Source organism: Felis catus, chromosome D3, assembly GCF_018350175.1.
Source record: "Felis catus isolate Fca126 chromosome D3, F.catus_Fca126_mat1.0, whole genome shotgun sequence".
In the NCBI taxonomy this organism is placed as follows: Eukaryota; Metazoa; Chordata; class Mammalia; order Carnivora; family Felidae; genus Felis; species Felis catus.
Genome location: NC_058379.1, coordinates 17,494,891 through 17,517,270, shown reverse-complemented (window position 1 = coordinate 17,517,270; position 22,380 = coordinate 17,494,891). Strand labels below are relative to the sequence as shown.

General features: G+C 56.6%; 1 protein-coding gene across 10 annotated transcripts in view; it reads left to right on the top strand.

The window, feature by feature from the left end:
- CMKLR1 (chemerin chemokine-like receptor 1) overlaps positions 1-15,742 on the top strand; it is a 54,421-nt gene extending 38,679 nt beyond the window's left edge. For 9 of the 10 annotated variants that reach the window (XM_045041395.1, XM_045041396.1, XM_045041397.1 and 6 more), the window contains 2 exons: positions 12,014-12,088; positions 12,611-15,742. In XM_045041395.1, the coding sequence (XP_044897330.1) occupies positions 12,614-13,711 (1,098 nt within the window). In that variant the 5' untranslated portion in view covers positions 12,014-12,088; positions 12,611-12,613 and the 3' untranslated portion in view covers positions 13,712-15,742. The remainder of the gene's footprint in view (positions 1-12,013; positions 12,089-12,610) is intronic. The other variant, XR_002737214.2, reaches the window with a different exon arrangement.
- The last annotated feature ends 6,638 nt before the right edge of the window (positions 15,743-22,380 follow it).

Genomic DNA, 22,380 nt, shown 5'->3' with positions numbered 1-22,380 from the left:
TTTGTTCATGGTTGCTTAGCTAAGAAGGGCATTTGAACCTGGTGGCTTAGCCACTGGGCAGCTTGGAGCAGGGGAATGAGCCCGAGACAACCTTGTCATAGTTAGTAAGGACCCCAGACCTGCTGACCGGGTGAGGAAGGGGAGGTTTATAAATCAGCCTTCAGCCACTGGGCCAGAAATCTTAGAACTGCAAGGGGTCCTAAGAAAGCACTTTATCCAGATTCCGTGATTTTCTCAAAGGAGGATTTTATTATCGCCATTCCATAGGCAACTCAACAACGGCTCAGAGAGGTAAAGCAATTTGCTCAGGGTCACACAGCGTGGAGCTGGGCCACACTGTCTTTTTTAGTGTCACGAGGCTGGCAATCGACGGACGCTTGGCCCATTCAACCGTGGCATTTTTTAAAAAAATCTTTTTTAATGCTTATGTATTTTTGAGAGAGACAGAGACAGAATGCGAGTGGGTTAGGGGCAGAGAGAGAGGGAGACACAGAAGCGGAAGCAGGCTCCAGGCTCTGAGCCGTCAGCACAGAGCCCGACGCGGGGCTCGAACTCACAAACCGCGAGATCACGACCCGAGCCGAAGTCGGACGCTCCACCGACTGAGCCACCCAGGTGCCCCTCAACCGTGGCATTTTTTAAAGCTGGAAGGGAGCCTTCAACATCGTCAACTCCAACCTCCTTGTTCTATAGACGGGGAAACCCAGGCCCCCAGAGGGTCAGGGATTTACCTAAGGGCGTTTGTCAAGTAGACCCTGTATAGTATAAAGACCTCTGCCTCTCAGTGGCCATGTGACCTTGGGTGAGACTCCACCCCCCCCCCCCCCCACCGGCCTCTGCTTCTTCAACTCTAAATTGGCCGTAATAATGACCCCACCGTCGCATGGGGTTCGTGTGAAGGACGTACACGAAGAGCTTCTCGGCGTCCTGACGCACATCGTGCTCAGTAAAATACCGTTATTTGGATGATGATATTTAATAACGTTTAACCCTGAGAGCCTCGGAGTCTAGGCTCCGAGCCCCTGCTGTGAGCAGGACCCTGAGCACATGCCCTGGGCGGCACCTGGCCGGGGGGGGGACGGCGACCCCCGTTGGCAGCCGGCTCAGACCACATCCTGAGCAGCTCATGTCATTGCGCCCTGTGCCTTCCGGATAAGCTCGGGGATTGCTTGCGTGAGCGGACACAAGGCTGGCTTTAGGGGATTAGGCGAGTCGGGTGCTGGGCCTCGTAGTCTAGGGGGATATAAGCATGGGGGAATTTGTTTACAGGTCACCTCCAGGGGCTGGGGCCGTGTTTATGGGAAGAGGCGCAAGCTATCTGCCTGGCGGCTTTGGATGCAAGCTGAGTAGTTGCAAAGACACGCAGTGTTTGTGCGTCAGACCCACTGTTGGGGCCAGAGTGGCTTCTCAGCCTGGAAGGAGAGACGTCCACCCAAACACTCTTGCTAGGGGCCTAGGTGGCTGGGAATGACTGCTGGGTCTGCAATCAGATAGGGGGGCCGGTTTGCAAGGAAGTGTCCACACTCTACCTGGGCCCCGGAGCCTGCGGCCAAGGCAGGGTCTCCTTTGGGGCCGGGATCCATCCTGGGCTCCGTCGTAGCGGAGGCAGGGGACTTAGGGACTTCGGTAAGGAGCTGGTGCTGCTTCTAAGGAGGGCTCGTAAGCAGAGAGCGTTGCAATGTGGTTTGCGCTTTGGAGAGATCTCTCCGGCTATCAGGTGGGAAATGAAATCCGAATGGAAACGAGCGGCTGGTTGGGGGCCTGTCACCACCATCCAGGTGGGCAGAAGTGGCGGGAGGTCTGGGAGCTGTTGATGGACAAAACGGGCAGGATCTGACAGATGTGGGGGTAGAGGGTAGGGAGTGTGGTTAGGGTCGTAGCCAGAAACAGGGAGACAGGACAGCCTAGGCTCGGAGGGCTCAGAAAGGGGTGGACAGTATAGGGGATATTCTCTCTCTCTCTCTCTCTCTCTCTCTCTCTCTCTCTCTCTCTCTCTCCAGCAGCCCAGGGCCAGCCCTGCATGGAGACCTTGGTGCCCCAGGCTGGGGGCCAGAGGAGGGGTCTGTACTTCGATCCAGGTGGCACGGCTGTGACCGACTCAGGAGACTCTGCCTGGAGGGAGCCTGACCTCCCTCTCGTCCTGCCCTGTCCCCCCGGTCGGGCTCTCAAAGAGCCTTGTGATGTCATTCCTGTGGGTCTGCCTGTAGGACACAGAGCTGCGGGGAGTGGATCTGGGGACAGACAGAGCACACCCGGGAGGAAGGAGTGGTGTTCTAATGCGGGGGAGGAGAGACCAGGCAGTAGAATGGACATTTGGGGGCGTCTCCTGCTTCTGTGCACTCGTCTGCTGTTGGAGGTTTCCTGGGGCCTCTGGTCTCTGAGCAAGTGGGTTGTCCGGGTCCAGGGTTATAGGCTCCTGGCTCTTGCCCACGCCTATGGAGCCCTAAGCTCAAACATGGCCCCATCCAAACCACAAGAAAATGGGACAGGCTGTTAGGCGGCCAGCACTTTCTAGCTTCACTGCAGTGACTCAGTGTGAGCTTCCAAGTGTGGGCGTGGGACCAGGGAGGAAACTCTCTCCCAACACCGAGCTAATTCTGTCCGGGGGCTGGCTGCCAGCCCGTGGCTGGAGTATCTGCGGTGGTGGTGGTTTCGAGGTTCCTGAGTCCTCGGAGCTGGGGATCCAGCAATTGAAACCCCTAATGTGTCTCTCACAGCCATCTGCCCGGTCTCTCTGCCCGGAAGGGTGGGGGGCTGGTAGGTGGGAGCAACCGGGAACTCTGGCCAGCAAAGACCTCAGAACCTGCAAAGGCCGTCTGGGCCAGCAGGAGGTGAGGATAAGGCTGGGGAGGGGCATGTGTGGAGGAAGAGTGGTCGAGGCTATGATCTGGGGCAGCCAGACATAGCAGCTTTGGGGGGCAGAGTGTCCTTGGTTCAAATCCTAGGCTAACACTTAAGGTCTGTGTGAGCCTGGCCTGACCACTTCACCTCTCTGAGTGAGCCTTCACTGGCAAATCTGTACAGGGAAGATACAGAGGGGGGAGCCCTAAGGTGGGTGACGTGCCAGGCAGAGTTCTAGGCCCTGGGGATACGCCACACACGAGACAGACAGAGCCCCTCTCCTCTGTGGCTTCGGGAGGGTCACTTGCTCTGTCTGGAGCTCAGTTTCCCCGGCCACAAAATGGGATGCCCTCTGGGGGAGAGCTTGGAGAGAGCCAGAGGAGAGGCATCTGCGGCCGCCCATCTGGTCCTTGGGAGCAGGCCGTGGGGAGGGCAAGAGCCAGGCCAAACACAAAGGAAGGAGCTTCCTGTTTCCCTGATGGGCTCCCCCACCCATGGGCCCTGCTACACACACGGACAGGGAGAAAGAGAGGCCGAGGAAGAAGCCAGCAGAGAGAGTCCCCGACAGACAGACGACAGACAGAAAGGGAGCCGAGTCCTTCGCAGACTCGGGGCCCTCGTTTAGCAAAGGGGCCCGCAACAGAGACCCAGACAGGAAGCGAAAGGCACACAGCTGCCGCCCAGATGCCCCTCAGCCCTGCCGTCCCCTGAGCCCACGGGGACACGGGCCAGCGGAGAGCAGCTGGAGAAGGTGGGGCCTCGGACTCATACGGACCGGATTCAAATCCCTGCACTGCCACTAACCAGCTGTGTGGCTTCAGGCAAACAAGCCCGCCCCCGCCCCCTCTGGCCTCAGATGTCCCCTTGATAAAGCAGGATGGAGGACAGCCACCCTTGCAGAGCGGGACAGGGGGAGGTCCAGGTGGTGCACCCCAGCCTCCCAGCCAGGGCCAGGGAGCGGCAGGCTCCGCACTCCCTCGCAGGATGGATGGATGAGCTCCCATCTCCGGGAGACTTTCCGCATGGCAGAGGGGTCGTGACACAGTCCCAATCGGGCCATTGACTGGACACAGAGGCGCCCCACAGAAAAGTCACAGGGAACCTGGAAACTCGTCTGGCCCCATCTGCAAAACGCACGCCGTGAACCCCGCCAGATAAATCTCGTGGGGGCTCTCGGGAAGTTCCCGGGGAGCAAAGACCAGAGAATTCCAGAATGTTCCGAGGAGGCCCGGTGGTAGACAAGGAAAGAGAGTGGGTTGGGCAGTTCAGCAGGCTCTGAGTTTGAAGCCCCGCATGGCACTTGCCTGCTTGGAGCTTCCTCCTCCGTCCAGAATGATTCATTTGACCTGCTTGGCTGACCTACCTGTGGGCACATTACTTACTTTCTCTGGGCCTCAGTTTCCTCATCTGTAATAGTGCTTAGAACAGTGCCTAGCCTGTAGTGAGGGCCATCTGTTTGCTTAATAAAAATTAAGCAAATGACATCCACCTGAGGGTTTTGCTCTCGACGGCAGGAGAAACCGTTTGTGAACTTGAGCCCCGACCTGTCCTGGGCCAGGGCTGGGCTTGCCGAGGAGGTCGGAGGCCTTGGGTGCCACAGGGCCAGCTTAACTGGGCCAGTGCTTCCACTGGCTCAGCCAAGTTCATTCCCAGTCTGAAAAGAGGCTTCGGTGGGGGGGGGGGGGGGGGGGGGGGGGGGGGGGGGGGAGGACACCGAAGTCCCCTGGGCAGGGCCAAGGCTGGCAGGCCGAGTGTGGCTTCATCAGGGATCCAGGCGTGGGCTGAACACCGTCGGAGCATGAGCACCAGGCAGGGATTTGGAGTGTCTGTTTGTTTGCTCTTGGTTTTTCTGGACCTCAGGAGAGGAAAGAGGGCTCACATAATGACACCCCTCTGTCCATTCTCATTTGCACCACTGGCCGCTCGAAGCCCCCCCCCCCCGCACTTGACCTCCCTTTCTTCCTGGCATTCATTTCCGTTTAGCCCCGTTCTCTATACTTCTCCCTCCCACCCCTGCTCCCACGGGGCTATCGTAATCCGTTCAGTGTGTAGCTTGTTATCTGGTGGTGTTCTTGCCAGATGTTTGTTCCCGTTTTGTGTGCGTGCGTGTTTTCGATGCCCTTAAGTGCTACTATGGTTAAGTGGTTTTAAGATGCTCCGAATGCCAATGCCGTGTGTACCGTGCATGATCTGTCACTTCTAGAAGCTTACGGCATTCCCTGGTCCCCTCTCCCACAGTGGACCTTCAGGGGTCTCCAGCTTCCAGCCGTCAGCAGACGCATGTGTGTGCCTCCTTAGACCCCAGAGCCTCGGCTGTTTTAGCGCACACAATCTCCCCGAGGTCTCCTGCCCCTGTGGGCCGGCACCTTTGGCTTTTGTTAGAGGATCGACCTCCGGACCTCCTCTGGGGCTGGGAGTGCCTGGGAATGCACGTGGGCAGGGTGGAGGGATACAAACACTCGGCCTCCTAGATCACGACCTCCATTGTTCCCAGAGCACAAGCAAGGGCCAAGGGCACCTTCTGCACCCTTGACTAGCCTCCTCCCCTTCCTGATCCGATTTCTCCACTCCCTTATGGATTTTTTCCCGGAACACTTCCTTAATAAATCACTTTTGCAGGGATCCGCATTGGAGGTTTGCTTCTGGAGAGCCCAAGCTGAGGCATGTCCCCGCAAACGGTACACACGAGTGCCCTGGTGCTTGGTGCCTTCCGGGGCTTGGAGGGTGCCCAGGGGTTCACGGGTACCCGCAGGGTGGCCTTAGAGCCCGTGCCCCCATCCTGCCAGCCTGAGGGGTAGCTGTGCCAGCGCTGTATTCTTGCCACAGCCCGGTAGGCACCAAGTCTCATCCAGCCGCGGTTGTCATCTACAAGTCTTGGAGCATGAATTTGTCACATGCCCATGTTTGGAGGTTTCCCTCCTGTAAATTACCTGTTGGTAAGGTTTGAGGTTGTTCTGTTGGGGTTGCTGCCTGTTTGGATTTGAAGGTATTTCTTGTACATTGTACATTTCTTGTACATTTCTCGTACATTGCAGATGGCACTCCCTTGATGGGTGTGGAGATGGTAAATATCTTCCTCCACTGGAGGCGGGGCGTGTGTGCGTGCGTGTGCCCGAGTAACCCATTGTAAGGATAGGGCCTGGGTCCCAGCATGGGTGAGGGCATGGGGTAGAGAGCTGGGGGTAAGACTCCCCCAAGCCCAGAGTGAGCCATCTGGAGGAACCGTAAATAGCCGTGTTGGGTCATACCAGTGATGGCCACATGTGGCTGTTAGAGATTGAATCGCATCCCCCCAGATTCATACATTGAATGAATCTAACCCCAAACCCCCGACACCTCCGAATATGACTATTTTCAGGGATATGGCCTGTAAAGAGGCGGTTAGAGTAAAATGAAGCCATCTGGGTGGGCCCTGATCCATCATGACGGGGCTCCTTGTAAGAAGAGATCAGGACACAGGCACACACGGAGGCAAGACCACGTAGGACACGGGGAGAAGATGGCTGTGTAGGAGCCAAGGAGAGCGACCCTCAGAGGAAGCCTGCCAGCATCTTGATCCTGGGCTTACAACCTCCAGAGCCATGAGGAAATCAATGTCTGTTGTTTAAACTGCCCGGCCTGTGGTCGCCGGTGACAGCGACGCGGGCTGACTGATACAGTAGGCGTCAGGCTCCATGTTTCCAAAGCCTCGGGGGAGGACGACACCTCCCCCCTTGCAAGTCGTCTGTGACAACACTTCTAATGGGCTTGGCACCCACCACATAGAAGTGTCCAGTAAATCACGATGTCAGCAGTTAATGCCACACGTGCTTACTGAGCACTTACTGTGCACCGGGCACTGAGCCGGGGACTGGTGAAGGAGGAGTGTGTGTTATCCAGCAGGCTTTTGGGGGGTGCTGGGGGCAGCAGGTGGGACACGGTCAGCATCAGAGGGAGAGGCCTGGGAGCTGGCCAGAGCGCAGACGAAGGGAGCAGTGGGGTCAGAACCGGGTACTGATAGAAAACTGGTGGACACGGATCACGTCCACCCCTCCCTCCCCAAACGATAACAACAACGACAAGGACAAGAGTGGCCTTATGCGCTACAGGGATGTAAAATGCTTCACGCACATTACTTTGCCTCCCTGTGCCTCAGCGTCCCCATCTGAAAATGGGTGCAATCGTGTCCCGGCCCCGGAAGGCTGTCGTGTAAGAGGTGGGTAAGATGTTTGTGGCCCGCTGTCCAGTCACAGGAAGTGCTTAATGATCCGTGGTGAACTTTCCATGCCCCAGGCAGTGCCCCCAGAGCCCCTGGAACAAACACCGCCTCCTCAAGCCTCACGAGAGCCTGGGGGTAGGTCCTCGGAGCAGCCCCATCGTGCTGGGATTGCAACGGGGCCCGGAGGCCTTGGTCCCCGTTCCGGCTGCTGTAACAGAATGTCGGAGACTCCGGGGCTTAAGCAACAGACATCTGTCCTCACAGTTCTGGAGGCTGAGACGTCCAAGGTCACACCTGAACAACTTGCTTCTCCTCTCTGAGCCTCAATTTCGGGACCTACAAAATGGGGATGATAATACCTGCCCTGCCCACTTCTCAGGACTGCTGGGAAGGTGCGCTAAGGCCATAAAGAGAAAGAAAGGCGTCCTTTGCTTCATACGTGTCCCGTAGATGTCCAGGCAGGGATGCTAGGGAGGAGGGGGCCTGGAGGCAGGACACTGTCTCGATGACCTGGGGAGTCTATCCCAGGGGCCTCAGAACAGCTCAACTCCAGGCCTTATCCTAAATGGGTGTAAGTTCAGGGTCACAGGCTGAATCTGGGAGCCAGCCAGGGGAGTTCGTTTGCTCCCTGGGCTTCCTGGGCTCTCTGGGGGAGCTGAGGGCAGAAAGGGGGACAGACTGGCCACAGGCTCACCTGCCTGCCTGGGCTGTGATGAACCATGTGCCCCAGACCTCAACCAGATGTCCTGAAAAGAAGGGCAGGGAGGTAGATCCCTGGAGGGGCTAGGACAAGGGGAGCAATGAGTAGGTGTCCTGGGGGGGCAGGAGGAGGGGTGGTGCAGACACGGAGAGATGAGCTCCACCTTCTGGAAAGCAAAGCGGTTCAGAGCAGGGCTCAAAGTCTGAGCAATGTGAGCTGGCCACCCGCTGACTGTGGGACAATAGCCTCACTTTCTCACCCTTACATTGGGAGTGACAGCAGCACCACTTCTGGGGACCTGGGGGGTTGTGTGAGCTGATACAATGAAAGTATTTATATACAGCGTTCCGGGCTGTTGCAGGTACCCAGTCAACTATTACTTACCACCGCGGACTAAAACCAATAGAAAGTATAACTAGATGTAGGCATGAAGAGTGACCAAACCAACGTAGAAGCCAGACCAGCTGGGTTAATACGGTTGCTGCCTCTGACCTGCGAATGTGACTCTGAGCTTCCTTGTGGCCACATCGAAAAGGGAAACATGATCAGTTGTAGAACCTGGATGACCTAGAATGAGGAAACAGCCCAGTTCCCCAGGGGAAACAATGTTGTTCCTTACCTTGAATTCTCCTGGGCATTTCTCACCAAGCAGGGGGCTTCATAAGGGGCACCTGACAGTGGGCAGTGTCATGGACCAGGATATACACAGCATTGCAGATGTGATTTTCATGTGGAGCCCCTTCTAGGGGCCTTGAAGGAAAGGAGAAGGGAAGCCTGGGAAGGTGGCTCCGGGAAGGCAGCTCCATAGGAGGGTCAAGAACATGGGGCACCTGGGTGGCTCGGCCGGTTGAGCGTCCAACTTCAGCTCAGGTCATGATCCCGCCGTCTGTGAGTTCGAGCCCCGCGTCGGGCTCTGTGCTGACAGCTCGGAGCCAGGAGCCTGCTTCGGATCCTGTGTCTCCCTCTCTCTCTGCCCCTCACCCACTCATGCTCTGTCTCCCTCTCTCAAAAAAATAAATAAACATAAAAAAAAAAAAAAAAGAATGTAATGAAGGTCTGAACTCTTAGGATTCAGAGCTAAGGCTTAGAGAGCTGGGAGTCGTAAGTGGCAGGACTGGGGACTGCTAATCCCCCGGGGAAACAGGGGGAGCCCAAGACACTTCTCACTTGGGGTCCTTGGAGGTCCAACTTCCCAGCTGTGTGGCCTTGGGCAGGTTGCTTCACCTCTCTGAACGTCAGTTTTTGCACCTGTAAGTCAGAGCTACCCTTTCAGGGCTGTGGGGAGCATGCCCCGCCAAGCACGTTTCACACATGCTGAGCGTTCAAATAAATGTTGGTCATGCGTATACGCCTATCGTGGATATGTAGTTACACACACTTTTTCTCAGAAGCTTCCTGATTGTCTAAGGACTACAAATAGCTAGAATTTCATGGCTCTTTAGAATTTACAGTTGGCCAAGGGTTCATTGTCACTACATGTGACCCTCCCAACAACATGAGGGGGGCTTTTTCACCCCTATTTGAGAGACGAAGAGAAACAAAATCTTTGCCTGTGTCTCCCTTGACCCGCCCTTGAACCCAGGACTGGGGAGGCCAGTGGGGGGGACCTATGGGTCCTGTGGCCTTCCAGGCCCCCTTCTACCTTTCCAGGCAAAGGCCATTTTAGGAGAGAGTGGAAGCCTGGGACAGAATAACAACAACAACAACAACAACAACAACAACAACAACAACAACGTGTCTACCCTGTTCTAAGAACTTTACATGCGACGTTAAAACTTCACCACCATCGCATGATCCGGCCCATTTTACAGATGAGACAACCGAGGCGCAGAGCCGATAGCTGACTTGCCGGTGGTCACAGGAAGTTCGTGCAGACCCAGGATCGGGGAGCTGGCGGCCTGGCCAGGCCCCAGAGTCTGTGTCCTTGGCTCCTCTGCTCTACGGCCTGGGCTGGCACAGAAACGGGCTCAGGGCAGGAAGGGTGTGTGTCCGGATGGGCCGAGGGCTGACCTGTGATGAAACGCTCCCCCAGGAGGACTCAGGGGGAGGGCACACGTCAACGGGGGACACTGATGAACTCAATTCCTAGTAGACTGAGGGGGCGGATGGGCAGACAGGCCCAGAGGTTGTCAGCACCACTCTGTGCTGCTTTGGGCCCGGCCAACCCCCATCCCTGCCCGGAGACGGTGAGACATGGCCTGTGACCCCGAGTCGCTCCAGCCCGGCCGGAGAGCCAGACATGACGTTATCTGTGTCCAGTGCCTTTCTGGAGACGCGATGCGAAGTGCGGGGTCCCTGCTCCTCTCCACCCTCCTCTTGGGGCTCAGACGCCTCCCCCGTTGGCAGCGGGGGAGGGGGTGCAGAGACGGCCTGGCACGTTCCCTCGTTCTCTGAACTCCTAGCTGTCCTTGAAAACTCAGCTCATATCTTGCCTGCCCTGAGAAGCACAGGACTGATGCCCAGGCTGGGGAGCACCCCCTCCAGGCTTCTTCGGGCTTCCTGGCCTTGCCCCAGCTCACCTCTGTCTTGTGCCCTGTGATTGGCCGTGAGCTCCTGTGGGATGGGACCCTGGGGAAGCCGTTTCCTTGTCCCCGGGGCCTGCACAGCCCGGCACAGGGAATGTGGACATGGTCATTTCTTCCTCGAGGACACGCTTGGTGGCTGTCATCAGACCGTGATTTCCGGGGCAGCGTGTAGACATGGCGACCGCCCTGGTTCTGCAGACCTCGTTCAAATTCTGATTCCCCCACCCCCTGCCTGGATGGACGTCTTGGGCGAGCGTTCTCATCTCCCTCAGCCTTGTCGGTGCCCGTCATGGGGCCAAAGCAAGGGCATCCATAGTAAATGCTCAGCACGGTCCCTGGCCTCCATTCACATTCCCAGTCACATTCCCCCTAGTTATGGGGGGCGGGGGGAGCCGTATTCGGCCCACCTTCTGTTTGCATTCCAGGGTCACAGGAAGCCCCCCGGGACCCCTCACTGGGCACCTCTGGAATATTCTCCCAGCCTGCAGTATGGCATGACACCCAAGCAGGATGGTGCTTTAATTCTGAATCCCTTGAGCCCAGGGCCCTCAACGGGATTTTCCAAGTGGCTTTTATGTAATGAAAGCAAAAGATGACTTTTCTGCAATAAAATACCACCTCAAACCCATTAAGGACCAGTAATGCGTTTATATGGTGGAAGGTCGGCGTTATTTATAACAAAGCATCGATTGGCAGTCTCACCGGCTGAGCTTCTGGTTTGGTTCCCATTCGTCAGGATGGGGAGAGCCTGGGTGGTGGAAAGTGCATGGGCTCTGGGCTGTCGGAGCCCTGGGTTCCAACCCCGCGGTTTACCCCGGGCCCTAACTGAATCACTAACATTTTTTGATCATGTGCCAGCACTGAAGCAACGTGCCGTATTTCTGATGCCTGTAATTTTTACACCCATTCTGTTTAGTAGTGAGTATTCCCATTCTATTGATGACAAAACTGAGGCTCCGAGAGGAGAAGTCGTGTATCCAAAGCCACAGAGCTGGTAGGTGGCCAAAGCTGGGTTTGAACCGTGCCCGTGAGACCACCTCCAAGACCTCCCAAACTTGCAAACTCCCCAGACTCTCAGTCTGTTCTTCCTTAGGTTGGCAAAATACCCAACAATGTTGTTATGGGAAGTGGGGAAAATACCCAACAGCGTTGTTATGGGAAGTATGGTAGGTGCTCAGTGAATGCATTTGTGTCTGTCTCCTCACCGGGCTGTTGTGACAGCAGGTCTGTGTGTGATCCGCGACACCCACAGGGCCCAGGGAATGCCAAGTGAGCAGGACGCTTCTCTCTCTGGGCCTCAGTTTCCCAGATCCCAAACAAGAATCACAACACCTGCCTCAGAGAGCCCCTGGAAAGACAAACTAAGGGAATCATAGTTCTTGGCACATCGTGGGTGCTCAGGACCGTTCCTTTTCTGTCTTCTGGGTGCCTCGAGTGTTCTGGGTCTGCCCTGGCAGAAGATTTGCATCGAACCATCCACACGCTCTCCCCTGTGCCTTCCCCGCACCCACCCCTGACTCAGAGTCTCATCTGTGGACGTACTTGGGTGGGGAGGAGGTGGGGGTTGGGATGAAGGGTCCAGCCATTAATCTGGGCTCACGGGGCTCTGTCACCTTCCAGCCTCCAACCTCTGCTTTCTCCTCTGTAAACTGGGAGTAATGACAATAGATTGTATCTGTGGCTCTGAGTGCACCCAACCCCTGGCTCTTGGACCTGGGTCCAACCACTGCCTCCTCATCTTTCCTGCAGGTGTTCCTAGCTGTGCCCTGGGACCGATTGGCCAAGGACCCCACTGGAGAGCTTTGGACACCCTAACAGTGAACGGTGAGGGACTTTTGCGGTCTGAACAAATGTCCAGAGGGCACCCGTGGGGGACCCGTGACGAGGTAGGGGCACTGGAGGATGCCAGCACAGCTGTCTCTTGGGTTTTGGAAACATGGCTGGAGCCACGTCCACAGCGTTTTTCACCCCTCCTTCATGGCCCTTAAGCATCATTGCAGTTCTGCCATGATTTGAGGAGCTTGATGAATGTTCTCTCCCTCTGTAAGGGGAAGGGGAGGGTCCCCTAGAGGCAGCGGCCATGGTTGTCAGGAGGACAGACCCTGAAGCTGGGGTCTGACTCGTGGCCCCGCCTCTTCTCAGCTGTATGACCTTGGGTAAGTGACTTCAGCTCCCTAGACCTCCGTTTTCCCATCTGTACCATGGGCTTTGTGGTGAAGCAAGTAGTTAAGCGGTCAAGATACTACGCCGGCCCGGCTCAGAGTCAGGCAGGACACTGTCGGTCTTGCTGGTGTTGGTCAACCTCTTAGAGCCAGTTCCCCTAACGACTCCTGTCTCTGCTCACAGAGAATGGGGGACAAGGATTACAACACCTCCTTCTCCTACGACGAGGAGTACTCGGATGATTTTGAACCCATCGTGGTTTTGGAGGAGTCTTCTCCCCTGGAAGGCAAGGTGACCAGGATCTTCCTGGTGGCGGTCTACAGCGTTGTCTGCTTCCTCGGGATCCTGGGCAACGGGCTGGTGATCGTCATCGCCACCTTCAAGATGAAGAAGACGGTGAACACCGTCTGGTTCCTCAACCTGGCCGTGGCGGACTTCCTGTTCAACGTCTTCCTCCCGATCCACATTGCCTACACCGCCATGGACTACCACTGGGTCTTCGGGACGGCCATGTGCAAGATCAGCAACTTCCTGCTCATCCACAACATGTACACCAGCGTCTTCCTGCTGACCGTCATCAGCTTCGACCGCTGCATCTCCGTGCTCCTTCCCGTCTGGTCCCAGAACCACCGCGGCGTGAGGCTGGCCTGCGTGGCCTGCGTGGTTATCTGGGTCCTGGCTTTCTTCCTGAGCTCTCCGTCCCTCGTCTTCCGGGACACGGCCCACGTGCATGGGAAAACGTCCTGCTTTAACAACTTCAGCCTGTCCGCGGCCGGCTCCGCCCCGTGGCTCGCTCGCTCCGGGCTGGACCCCGCGGGCCGCAGCCGCCACACGGTGGTGACGGTCACCCGCTTCCTCTGTGGCTTCCTGGTCCCCGTGCTCATCATCACGGCCTGCTACTTCACCATCGTCTGCAAGCTTCGACGCAACCGCCTGGCCAAGACCAAGAAACCCTTCAAGATCATCGTGACCATCATCACCACCTTCTTCCTCTGCTGGTGCCCCTACCACACCCTCTACCTGCTGGAGCTCCGCCACGCCACCGTGCCGGGCTCCGTCTTCAGCCTGGGTTTGCCCCTGGCCACCGCCATTGCCATTGCCAACAGCTGCATGAACCCCATCCTGTACGTCTTCGTGGGCCAGGACTTCAAGAAGTTCAAGGTGGCCCTCTTCTCCCGCCTGGTTAACGCGCTGAGCGAGGACACGGGCCACTCCTCCTACCCCAGCCACAGGAGCTTTACCAAGATGTCATCCATCAACGAGAAGGAGACCAGCATGCTCTGAGCCTCATCCGGGAACCCCCGGTGGACAGCCACTCCGGCCTCGGAGGCCCAGAGCTGTGCCTTCCAAAGACCACCGCAGAAACCCCCTTCGGCACCCACCAACGCCTGCTAGAGTTTACACGGGGCTGACCAGTGCTTTGAGCTGGGAGTCCAGGGCTTGGAACTCCGTCCTTTGAGGGGCGTGGCTGACTGTCCTCCGAGGGGCGTGGCTGACCAGGCAGGCCCGGGACCGGCATCCCATGCTTCTTGGGAGACCTGCCTTGGCTGACCCAAAGCAAAAAAGGGAGCATTCTTAAAAGCGCTGCCATGAACCGGGATCAGCATAAGACAGAGGGATTAAGCTACCTATTCCGTGCTCCCCTGGAATCACAAACACGCCACGGGGCGTATTCCTGGGCTGAGCAGCAGAGGTCAGGGCCAACCCAGTGTGATGCAAATCGCCGCCTCGCCCCACATGCCTGTGTCACTGGCCAGCCAGAAATCCTGCCGCCCGCCCGCATCATTCCTCCGGGTGAGGGCAAGTGGAGACGCACAGGTTACCTGGGAGAGGAAGGTGACACAGGCACTCGCGAACTGCCAGGACCCCGCACTTGGCTTTCAGATCAGGTGGGAAGACAGAGAACAGGTCCTGAGGAGCCCTGTGGGCTCTGTGAGGGCAGGACATGTGGGGCCTGGGGGAAGGGGTGGAGAGAGTGGTGACCGTGCTCTGAAGATGCGGGCTGTGGGGACGGCAGGCGCGGAGCCCCTCCTGGCGCGGCCATGCTGTCTTTTCTCACCTGGGACTGACGCCTCCCTGTGCCACAGTGTCGTTGTCCCATTTACAGATGCCAAAGCTGAGGCTCAGGGAGGGTGGGGAGTAACTCGCCCACTGACACACAGCCGGCAAGAGGCAGAGGTAAGATGTGAAGCCAGCTCTGTCTGGCTCCAGAAGCTCTGTCTTGTTGTTGTTTGTTTTCAATGGCTAATGTATCTATTGAGAATATTCTAGACTATAACGGTAGCCTACATTTATTTAGTGCTCCCTATGCTAAACTTATTCCTCCCAGCAGCCTTGACTTCCCAGTTATCACTTCCCTTTTGCATATGAGGTATCTGAAGCTCAGAGAGGTTAAGTAACTTCCCTGAGGGCGTCCAGCTGGTCCCTGCCAGAGCCAGCATCGGAAACTAGGTCTATCTGACTCAAATAAGGCCGCAGGATCAGGCTTTTGAGAGAGGCTTGGGGTTTTGACCACAAATATTGATTCTTCAGCAGATTAATCTAAACATTTCCTTGGCCTATACACCAGCTTTGCAAATAGTTTTTGAAAACGACCCAACATGGCAGAGAAAATACTCTTGGCCTCCAGTTCCCTCGACATCCATCCACACGCGCCCGCCGTGGTTCCCAGCTCCTGCGCCCCCTGAGACCTCCGGGAAGGCAGTGGGGAGAGAGAGGATGGGCAGGAGGTAGTCGGCGGCGGGCCGGGGGCCCTTGGCCTCCCAGTGTCCCCGCTCTCTTCCAAACGCCATCATCGTGAAGCCAATCCTCCGACAAGATGCAGTGAACAGATGTAATGTCTACACGGCGTTGGGCGAGTTCCCGAGGCCCCGGGCTGTTTGGAAATCACACCTCATTAAGAGACAGACTGTTCCTTCCCTTCTTGGGTCATTGTGCTTATGATGAGGCCAGCTCTGAAGTGACCCTAAGCCAGGGCGCCCAATGGCTTCAAGAAATCTGAACTTGGACCGGCTGGGAGCAAACACAGGGAACGTTAAATATTGCCCCGTGCCCCTCGTCATCCCCCAGCCCCCCGCCCCAACTTCACAAGTGAAGCAACGAGATGGCGTGGGACGGCTTCCAGACCCCAGAGACGGTCACCAGCCACGCAGGCTCCGACCCCCAGGTGATACTTGTTCAGGCGGGTCCCTCACTCCTCCTGGGCCGCGCGACAAGCCAGGAAACCAGCTGGATGAGCCAGCTGTTTTCCTCCTTAGGGTTAGTCCTCTTTCTGGCTGCCCCACCAGTTGTTCCCCATTAAAAACTTAAATGCAACCGTGGCCTCCTCCTTAGTCGTGTCCCTACAGCTTCCTCAAAGGATCTCACAGATGCAAAGGTCCTGCGGCTCCCACAGCGTGCGTGCCTGCGTGACTCCACAGGCAGCCAACATGCTCTGGGTCTGACTAAGGCCTCCTCTCGGGGCCGGGACTCGGGCCGATGGGGGGGGGGGGGGTCAGCGCTGCTTCCTGGGTGGGGTTGGTGGGCCAAGGGGGTCCGGGGAAGCGGGCACAGGGGCGAGAGCCGAAGGTGGTGTTTGAGAGGGAGGGCTGAGGGAAGCACGGAGGAAACGCAGAACAAAGATAAAGGAAGGGGTCTGGCGTTTATTAAGCACCTACTAGGTGTGGGGCTCACGATCTCATCAGACCCTGACAAGGGTCCGATGTGAAGAAGACCGTGAGAGCCGCCTGGGTGAGCAGGGCGGGAGGCTGGGCTTGCAGACCCCACCTGTCCGGGCCCACGCGGCCGGTAAACGGTGGAAGCTGGGCTTTGAACCAGGTCTGCGCCCTGAAATCCCAGCGTCTTGGGCCTACGGGAGGAAGGAGAGAGAGGGAGGGGAAAGGGGACGGAGGAGGGGGGTAAGCCAAGGGATGAGGAGGAGGGGCTCGGGAGGGGACAGTGACCCTCCTGTTGTGCTGGCTGAGGAAGGAGTCTGCCTTAAGCCTGCCCGCAGAGTCAGCTCCGGAGGGCTTAGGCTGGGTGGGAGAGGATAGGACCAAACAGTGAGGGGCGCCTGGGTGGCTGTCGATTTCGGCCCAGGTCATGCCCACATTTCGTGAAATGGAGCGTCACGTTGTGCTCAGCTCTGACAGTGCAGAGCCTGCTTGGGATTCTCTGTCTCTCCCCTCTCTCTGCCTCTCTCTCTCTCTCTCTCTCTGTGTCTCTCAAAATAAATAAATAATAAATAAATTAAAAAAAAAAAAAAACCCAACAGTGAGAGCCATCAGGGTCTCTCCCATTTTACAGATGAGGGAACTGAGGTTTCGAGAGCCGCCCTTTGCTGCAAACCGAGCTGGCATTTGCTCGCTTGGAAGTGGTCTACAATTCCCCAGCTCTTCCCTCTCCCGTTCTGCCCTAGCGTGCTGTGCCCTGGCCGGAGCTGGGGCGCCCCGGGCCCGTGGTTGCCAAACCCTGGATTTGGAAAATTGCTGCTGGGGATGCCTTCCAGGACCAGGAGGAACCAGGAAGCCACTTGTCCAACCGTGAAAGAATTGCTTTCTCCCTTTGAGGACAAAGTTGCTTTTGATTAGAGACTGAAGCAGGAGTGGGCTCCGTGCCGGATGTTCCTGGCCCCCAAGACCCCCCGTGCCTTCCCCGTCCACCTCCCAGAGGAGCAGGCGAGGCTCAGAGAAGTGGAGAACGCTGCCCAAAGTCACACAGCAGTGTTGCGCGGCGGCTGGAGGAACCCCCAAATTCCCTATCATTCCTTAAATTTAGGACTTCAAAGAAACTGCATTTTGAGAAGCATTCCCTCCTCTTCTCTCAGTTCCTTAGCAACCAAGGACGGGAGATTGTCAGGGACTTACTCAAGATAACACTCACCCATCCCCCCCAACATCCACCCACCCATCCATTTACATAACCATTTCTATAGCCGCCCGTTCATCCATTCAGCGAAAATCTATGTCATAGCTTCTCCTTGCCAGGCCCCCTGTGTCAGGCACCAGGAATGCAAGAGTGATCGGGACATAGACAGTCTCCGTCCTCATGAGCCCATTCAGTGGTCAGTGGGAGAGACAGCCAACGAGGTTTTAAAAACCACACCCTCAACGGAAAACAGCCACACTACGTGCTACACACGCATTACAGGGAGATCCGACCCTGTCCGAAGACCCGGGGCAACCTCCTCGGGGAGGAGATGCTGGCGTTGAGACGGGAAGGATGGGTGGGCGCTGATTGGGGGTGGGGTGCGGGAGAGGGTGCTTCCGCGGGAGGGAACAGTGTGGGAGGAGAGAGTGGTTGCCGGGGACTGAAGGAGGCTGGGGGCTGCAGCAGAGAGGATGGCGAGCAGGGCAGAGGGGGCCAGGCGCAGGGCAGGGCCACGCTCAGCCCTGCATATTTGCAATGATGCCCGATGCCCGGGGCCCAGCTGGGGAGGACAGGTTGGAGGAGGGCAGAAGGGAAAGCCAGGAGGCGGCTACAGCGTTCACATGCGTGCAGTGGGAGCAGAGGTAGAGCTTGAGACAAGTGGACTATTCTAGAGACGCTTAACAGCTACCCGAGCTTTCTCAGGGGAGCGGTTAGCGGAAAGCCAACCCAGGGCCCGTTTCAGCTGCACAGAGGCCTCGGTGCGTTGCTTTATTGATGGAAATTAATTGTAAATATTATTCAAATTTACCTCCCAGTGCACAATTACATTTCTCAGGGGAGCCCTCTGAGCACATAATAAAACCCTATAAATAATACATATATTAACCTACGAGGAACAGAGGCCCATTAGTGCCGCAATTGCGGGTGGCGGCCGAGGGGGATGTACGCAGACAAGACGCTAGGTGCTTGGACTGGGGTTCAACTTTGGAGGTCATCCGTCCTCTGTCCCCGGGATCTTCCAGAAGTCGCTCCCCCTGGGAGTCGGCCAGCTATCGCTCTAGAATCCTAGTCATCGGGCAGGGGGTGAGGGTGTGTGGGGCAAGGAGACCCGTGGTGAACGAAGGAAGAAACGCAGGCATCCGGCAATACCAACAACATCAATAGTGGGTAATATCGGTTGAGCATGCCCCGGGTTTGGGTCTCCTCCAAGCACTTTGGTTTCATTTTCTCATTGAATCCTTAACAGCCTTTGCGGTAGGAGCCATTACTACCCCCACGTCCAGACGAGGAAACGGAGGCTCAGAGAGGCCAAGTGTCTTGCCCGGCGTTGCACAGCGACAGAGCTTAGTAGCAAACCCCAGCGCGTCCGATTCTAAAGCAACTTGCAAGTGCCAAGTGTCCTCTCAAGAGACTCCTCCCGGGGGAGGGGAAGGTACACTCCCTGTCCGGTGTCAGATTTTAAGGAGGTGGGAGTGGGGGGCGAGGGGGGGGGGGGATCTGGCTTTTTCCTTTCAGAGGAAGGAGACGGTGTCTGGGTGGGCATGTCGTTTCCTCACAGCCCTGGGAATCTTAAAAACCACATCCCTTCCCATCCTCCTCACTTACAGATGGTAAAACTGAGGCCTCTTTGCAAATGAGATGGGGACACCCCCCCCCACGCTCTCCCCCCGACCTCACTGGCCGCTGTGAGTGAGGTGTGTGGGGAAATGCCCGCGTGAGCCACTTTCCTGAACACCAGCATTCCGGAGACCCGGGCACTCACGGGCTGCGGTCTTCATGGCTTGTCGGTAGGGGCTTTGGTGCCCATCTGCCCTGAAGGACCCGTCTCCAGGATCCAGGGGTCACTGGGGCATTTCCAGCGGAATCCTGGCTAACGGGGAGGCAGGAGGCCTTGGAAAACCCTTGTACAGGACAGAGACAGACTGCGTTTGGGACATAAACGTCATCCCTCACAGCTGTCCTGGATGTGGGTGACAACGCTGTCTGTCCGGATCCAGGTAGTAGTTACACGTCCGTCCTTAGACATAAAACCTCATTGGTCTATGCATAGATGACTACTGCCCTTCACTGTAGGAAGTTAGGCCTCCATAGAAGTGTTTTGAAGAATACGTCTTAAAATACAATTTGAAAATGAACTAATCTATGGCGTCTGCAGGAGTGACCCCCCCACCTCCTTTGGCACTCTGGACAGAACCGGGTCTGGGAGCCTCTCTCTGATTCAAGAGAGCAACTCAGAAGGAGGCGGTCCCGGCAGGGTCCCTCCAGGGTGGCAGCATCTCAGGAGGGACTGAGCCCTCCCAGGGGTCGCCCCAGCCCTTTCCCCTGACTCAAAGGGCCCTTGATGGCTAGGACACAGGGTCACGGGGGCTCGGGCGTCAGAATGCCTGGGCTTGAATCCCAGCTCCACCATTTGCAGCGTCTAGGGTTAGGGGTAGGGTGAAGGCTCTGTGACTTGGACAAGCCACTCAACATCTCCAAAGCCTCAGTTTTGTCATCTGTAAAATGGGCCTCATAAGAACCTGCATCCCAGGGTCGCTGGGAGGATTAAATGAGATGTCGCGCACAAGCACTTAGCAGCTGCCGGGCTCGCGTGGAACACCCACTCTCATCAGCCTCCCCACTGGTCTCCCCGCTTCCGGCCTTGCCCCCCACCACCCACCCTCCTCGAAACAGCCTGAGTGAGCTCCCCTCACAGAGCGCAGCCATCCCAGTCCCTTACGGTGGTGTCCAAAGCCCTAGAGGAGCAGCACACCCACCCCCCACCTTCACCTCCCGCTGCTCCCCAGCTCAGGGCTCCTCCCTGCCTTTGCGCTGGCTGTTCCCAGACCGCTGTCCCCTCTTCTTTCAAGTTTCAGCCTCTCCCTTGCAGACCCCTCCCTGCAGGTAAAGCAGCCCCGTCCCCATTCGCTGTCTATCAGATCCCCCGTTTTCTACTCATCATACTACTTCCTTTCCATCTGGAAGAAGTTTATGCTGAGTCTGTCCCCCTCCTGGGTGGGGAGCTCCATCAGCGCCCCGGGGGAGAGGGGGGAGACGGGCCTGCGTCTGCCTGGCCCACCTCTGTAGCCTCAGCACCCAGAGCAGGGCTTAGCCCAGGAAGTATGCTCACGATCCTTTGTGGGACAAATGGGGAAATAACCACAGGCTGACATTATTTTTTTATTTTTTTAAATTTTTTTTTCAACGTTTTTTATTTATTTTTGGGACAGAGAGAGACAGAGCATGAACGGGGGAGGGGCAGAGAGAGAGGGAGACACAGAATCGGAAACAGGCTCCAGGCTCTGAGCCATCAGCCCAGAGCCCGACGCGGGGCTCGAACTCACGGACCGCGAGATCGTGACCTGGCTGAAGTCGGACGCTTAACCGACTGCGCCACCCAGGCGCCCCCAGGCTGACGTTATTTTTATCATCCTCGCCATCATCGCGTTTCAAGACGATCACGGTTACAATGCTCCATTTCCAAAGTGTTTTCACGGTTTTTCCTGTCCCGGGGAAGCTTGCAGGGGGGAGCTAGCTCCCACTTCCCAGATGTGGCGACCCCAGGTCACTTGGATCAGAAATGGAGAGGCCGCCACCGGGTTCTTGCCCTGGCATCATCAGGAGGGCTCCCAAATGAAGGTGATTTCCATTCAGTGCTTTTATCTCCCTTGGCCTTTTCCTTTCCCCTTTGTCTGATTAATTGCAGCCGGAAAATAAAGGAACCAGATGCCTCCCCTCCCACCCTCCACCCACCCCACCCCCGGCATTGTTTTGCAGTTCTTTCCGGACCCGGACCCTGTTAAGGATTTGGCTGGTACAACCATGACCACAAACTTCCTGTGTTTATCCTTCCACTTAGAAATCGTGGATGGAGCAACCAACTGGGCGCCAGGTCTGGGTTGGGCACCGGGCGATGCTCCGGCAGGAAGTACAGCTAGATGCCTGATGCCCAAGTATCCCTGGAGCCCAGATGCCTAGCTCTGGGAGAGGTGGACCCCAGGATTATCCTTCCCTTGGTTTCCACCGTGCAGATGTTTGGTGCCCATACAGCAAATGTCTGGATGACTGAATGAGTTTCTGGTTGGCTCCCAGATGTTGGAGCTGTGGAGCAAGGACACACACGGGGATGTGGGAAAGGGGGCTCTCAGCCACGGCTGGGGGGTAAGTAGCTGGCGAGCTCCTGGTTCAGACAGTTTACTATGCCCAGGCCACGGCCCAGACCCCAGTGCTTGGCTGGGAAGCAGGGACTCATGATGGCACAAGAGGCATGGTGACAAGCAGCCAGAGGCCATGTCCATCCATCACCTCATTTCATCCTCATTAAAATCCTGCAGGGTATGGGGTGCCTGGGTGGCTCAGTCGGTTAAGCGTCTGCCTCTTGATTTCGGCTCAGGCCATGATCTCACGGCTCGCGAGTTCGAGCCCCGCATTGGGCTCTGTGCTGACAGCCCCGGAGCCCGCTTGGGATTCTCTCTCCCTCTCTCTCTCTGCCTCTCCCCAACTCGGACATGTGCACGCACCTTCTCTCTCTCTCTCAAAATTAAAGAAACTTAAAAAAAAAAAAATCCCTTCTCTTTAGAGAAAATACCTTCTCTTTAGAGATGAAGACGTTGACATTCAAAGGGGGGAAGCATGTTTCCCGGGACCACACTGACGTCCTCCCATTGACTTTTACTGAGCACCTACTATGTGCCAGGGACTGTGCTGGGTTCTGGGGCTACATCAGCAGCTCCCACACTGACTTTCATGAATCTTATGACACATTAATACATAAAAGAGATAGGATTTGAACCCATATCCATAAAGCTTTCTGGCTTTTTTTTTTTTTTAAGTTTATTTATTTGGAGAGAGAGAGCATGGGGGAAGGGGACAGATGGAAAGAGAGAATTCCAAATGGAGCCCAACGCAGGGCTCCATCTCACAAACCATGAGATCATGACCTGACACGAAATCAAGAGTCGTTCGCTTAACGGACTGAGCCACCCAGGGGCCCCTAGCTTTGTGACTCCTTATACTCTCCCACTAGATACGCTGCTTCTTGAGTTAAACAACTTAGGTCCAGAGGGATTAGTACGGAATGGAGAGAAGAGCTTTCTGTTATAACGCCTCACACCTCCCGGGAGTCA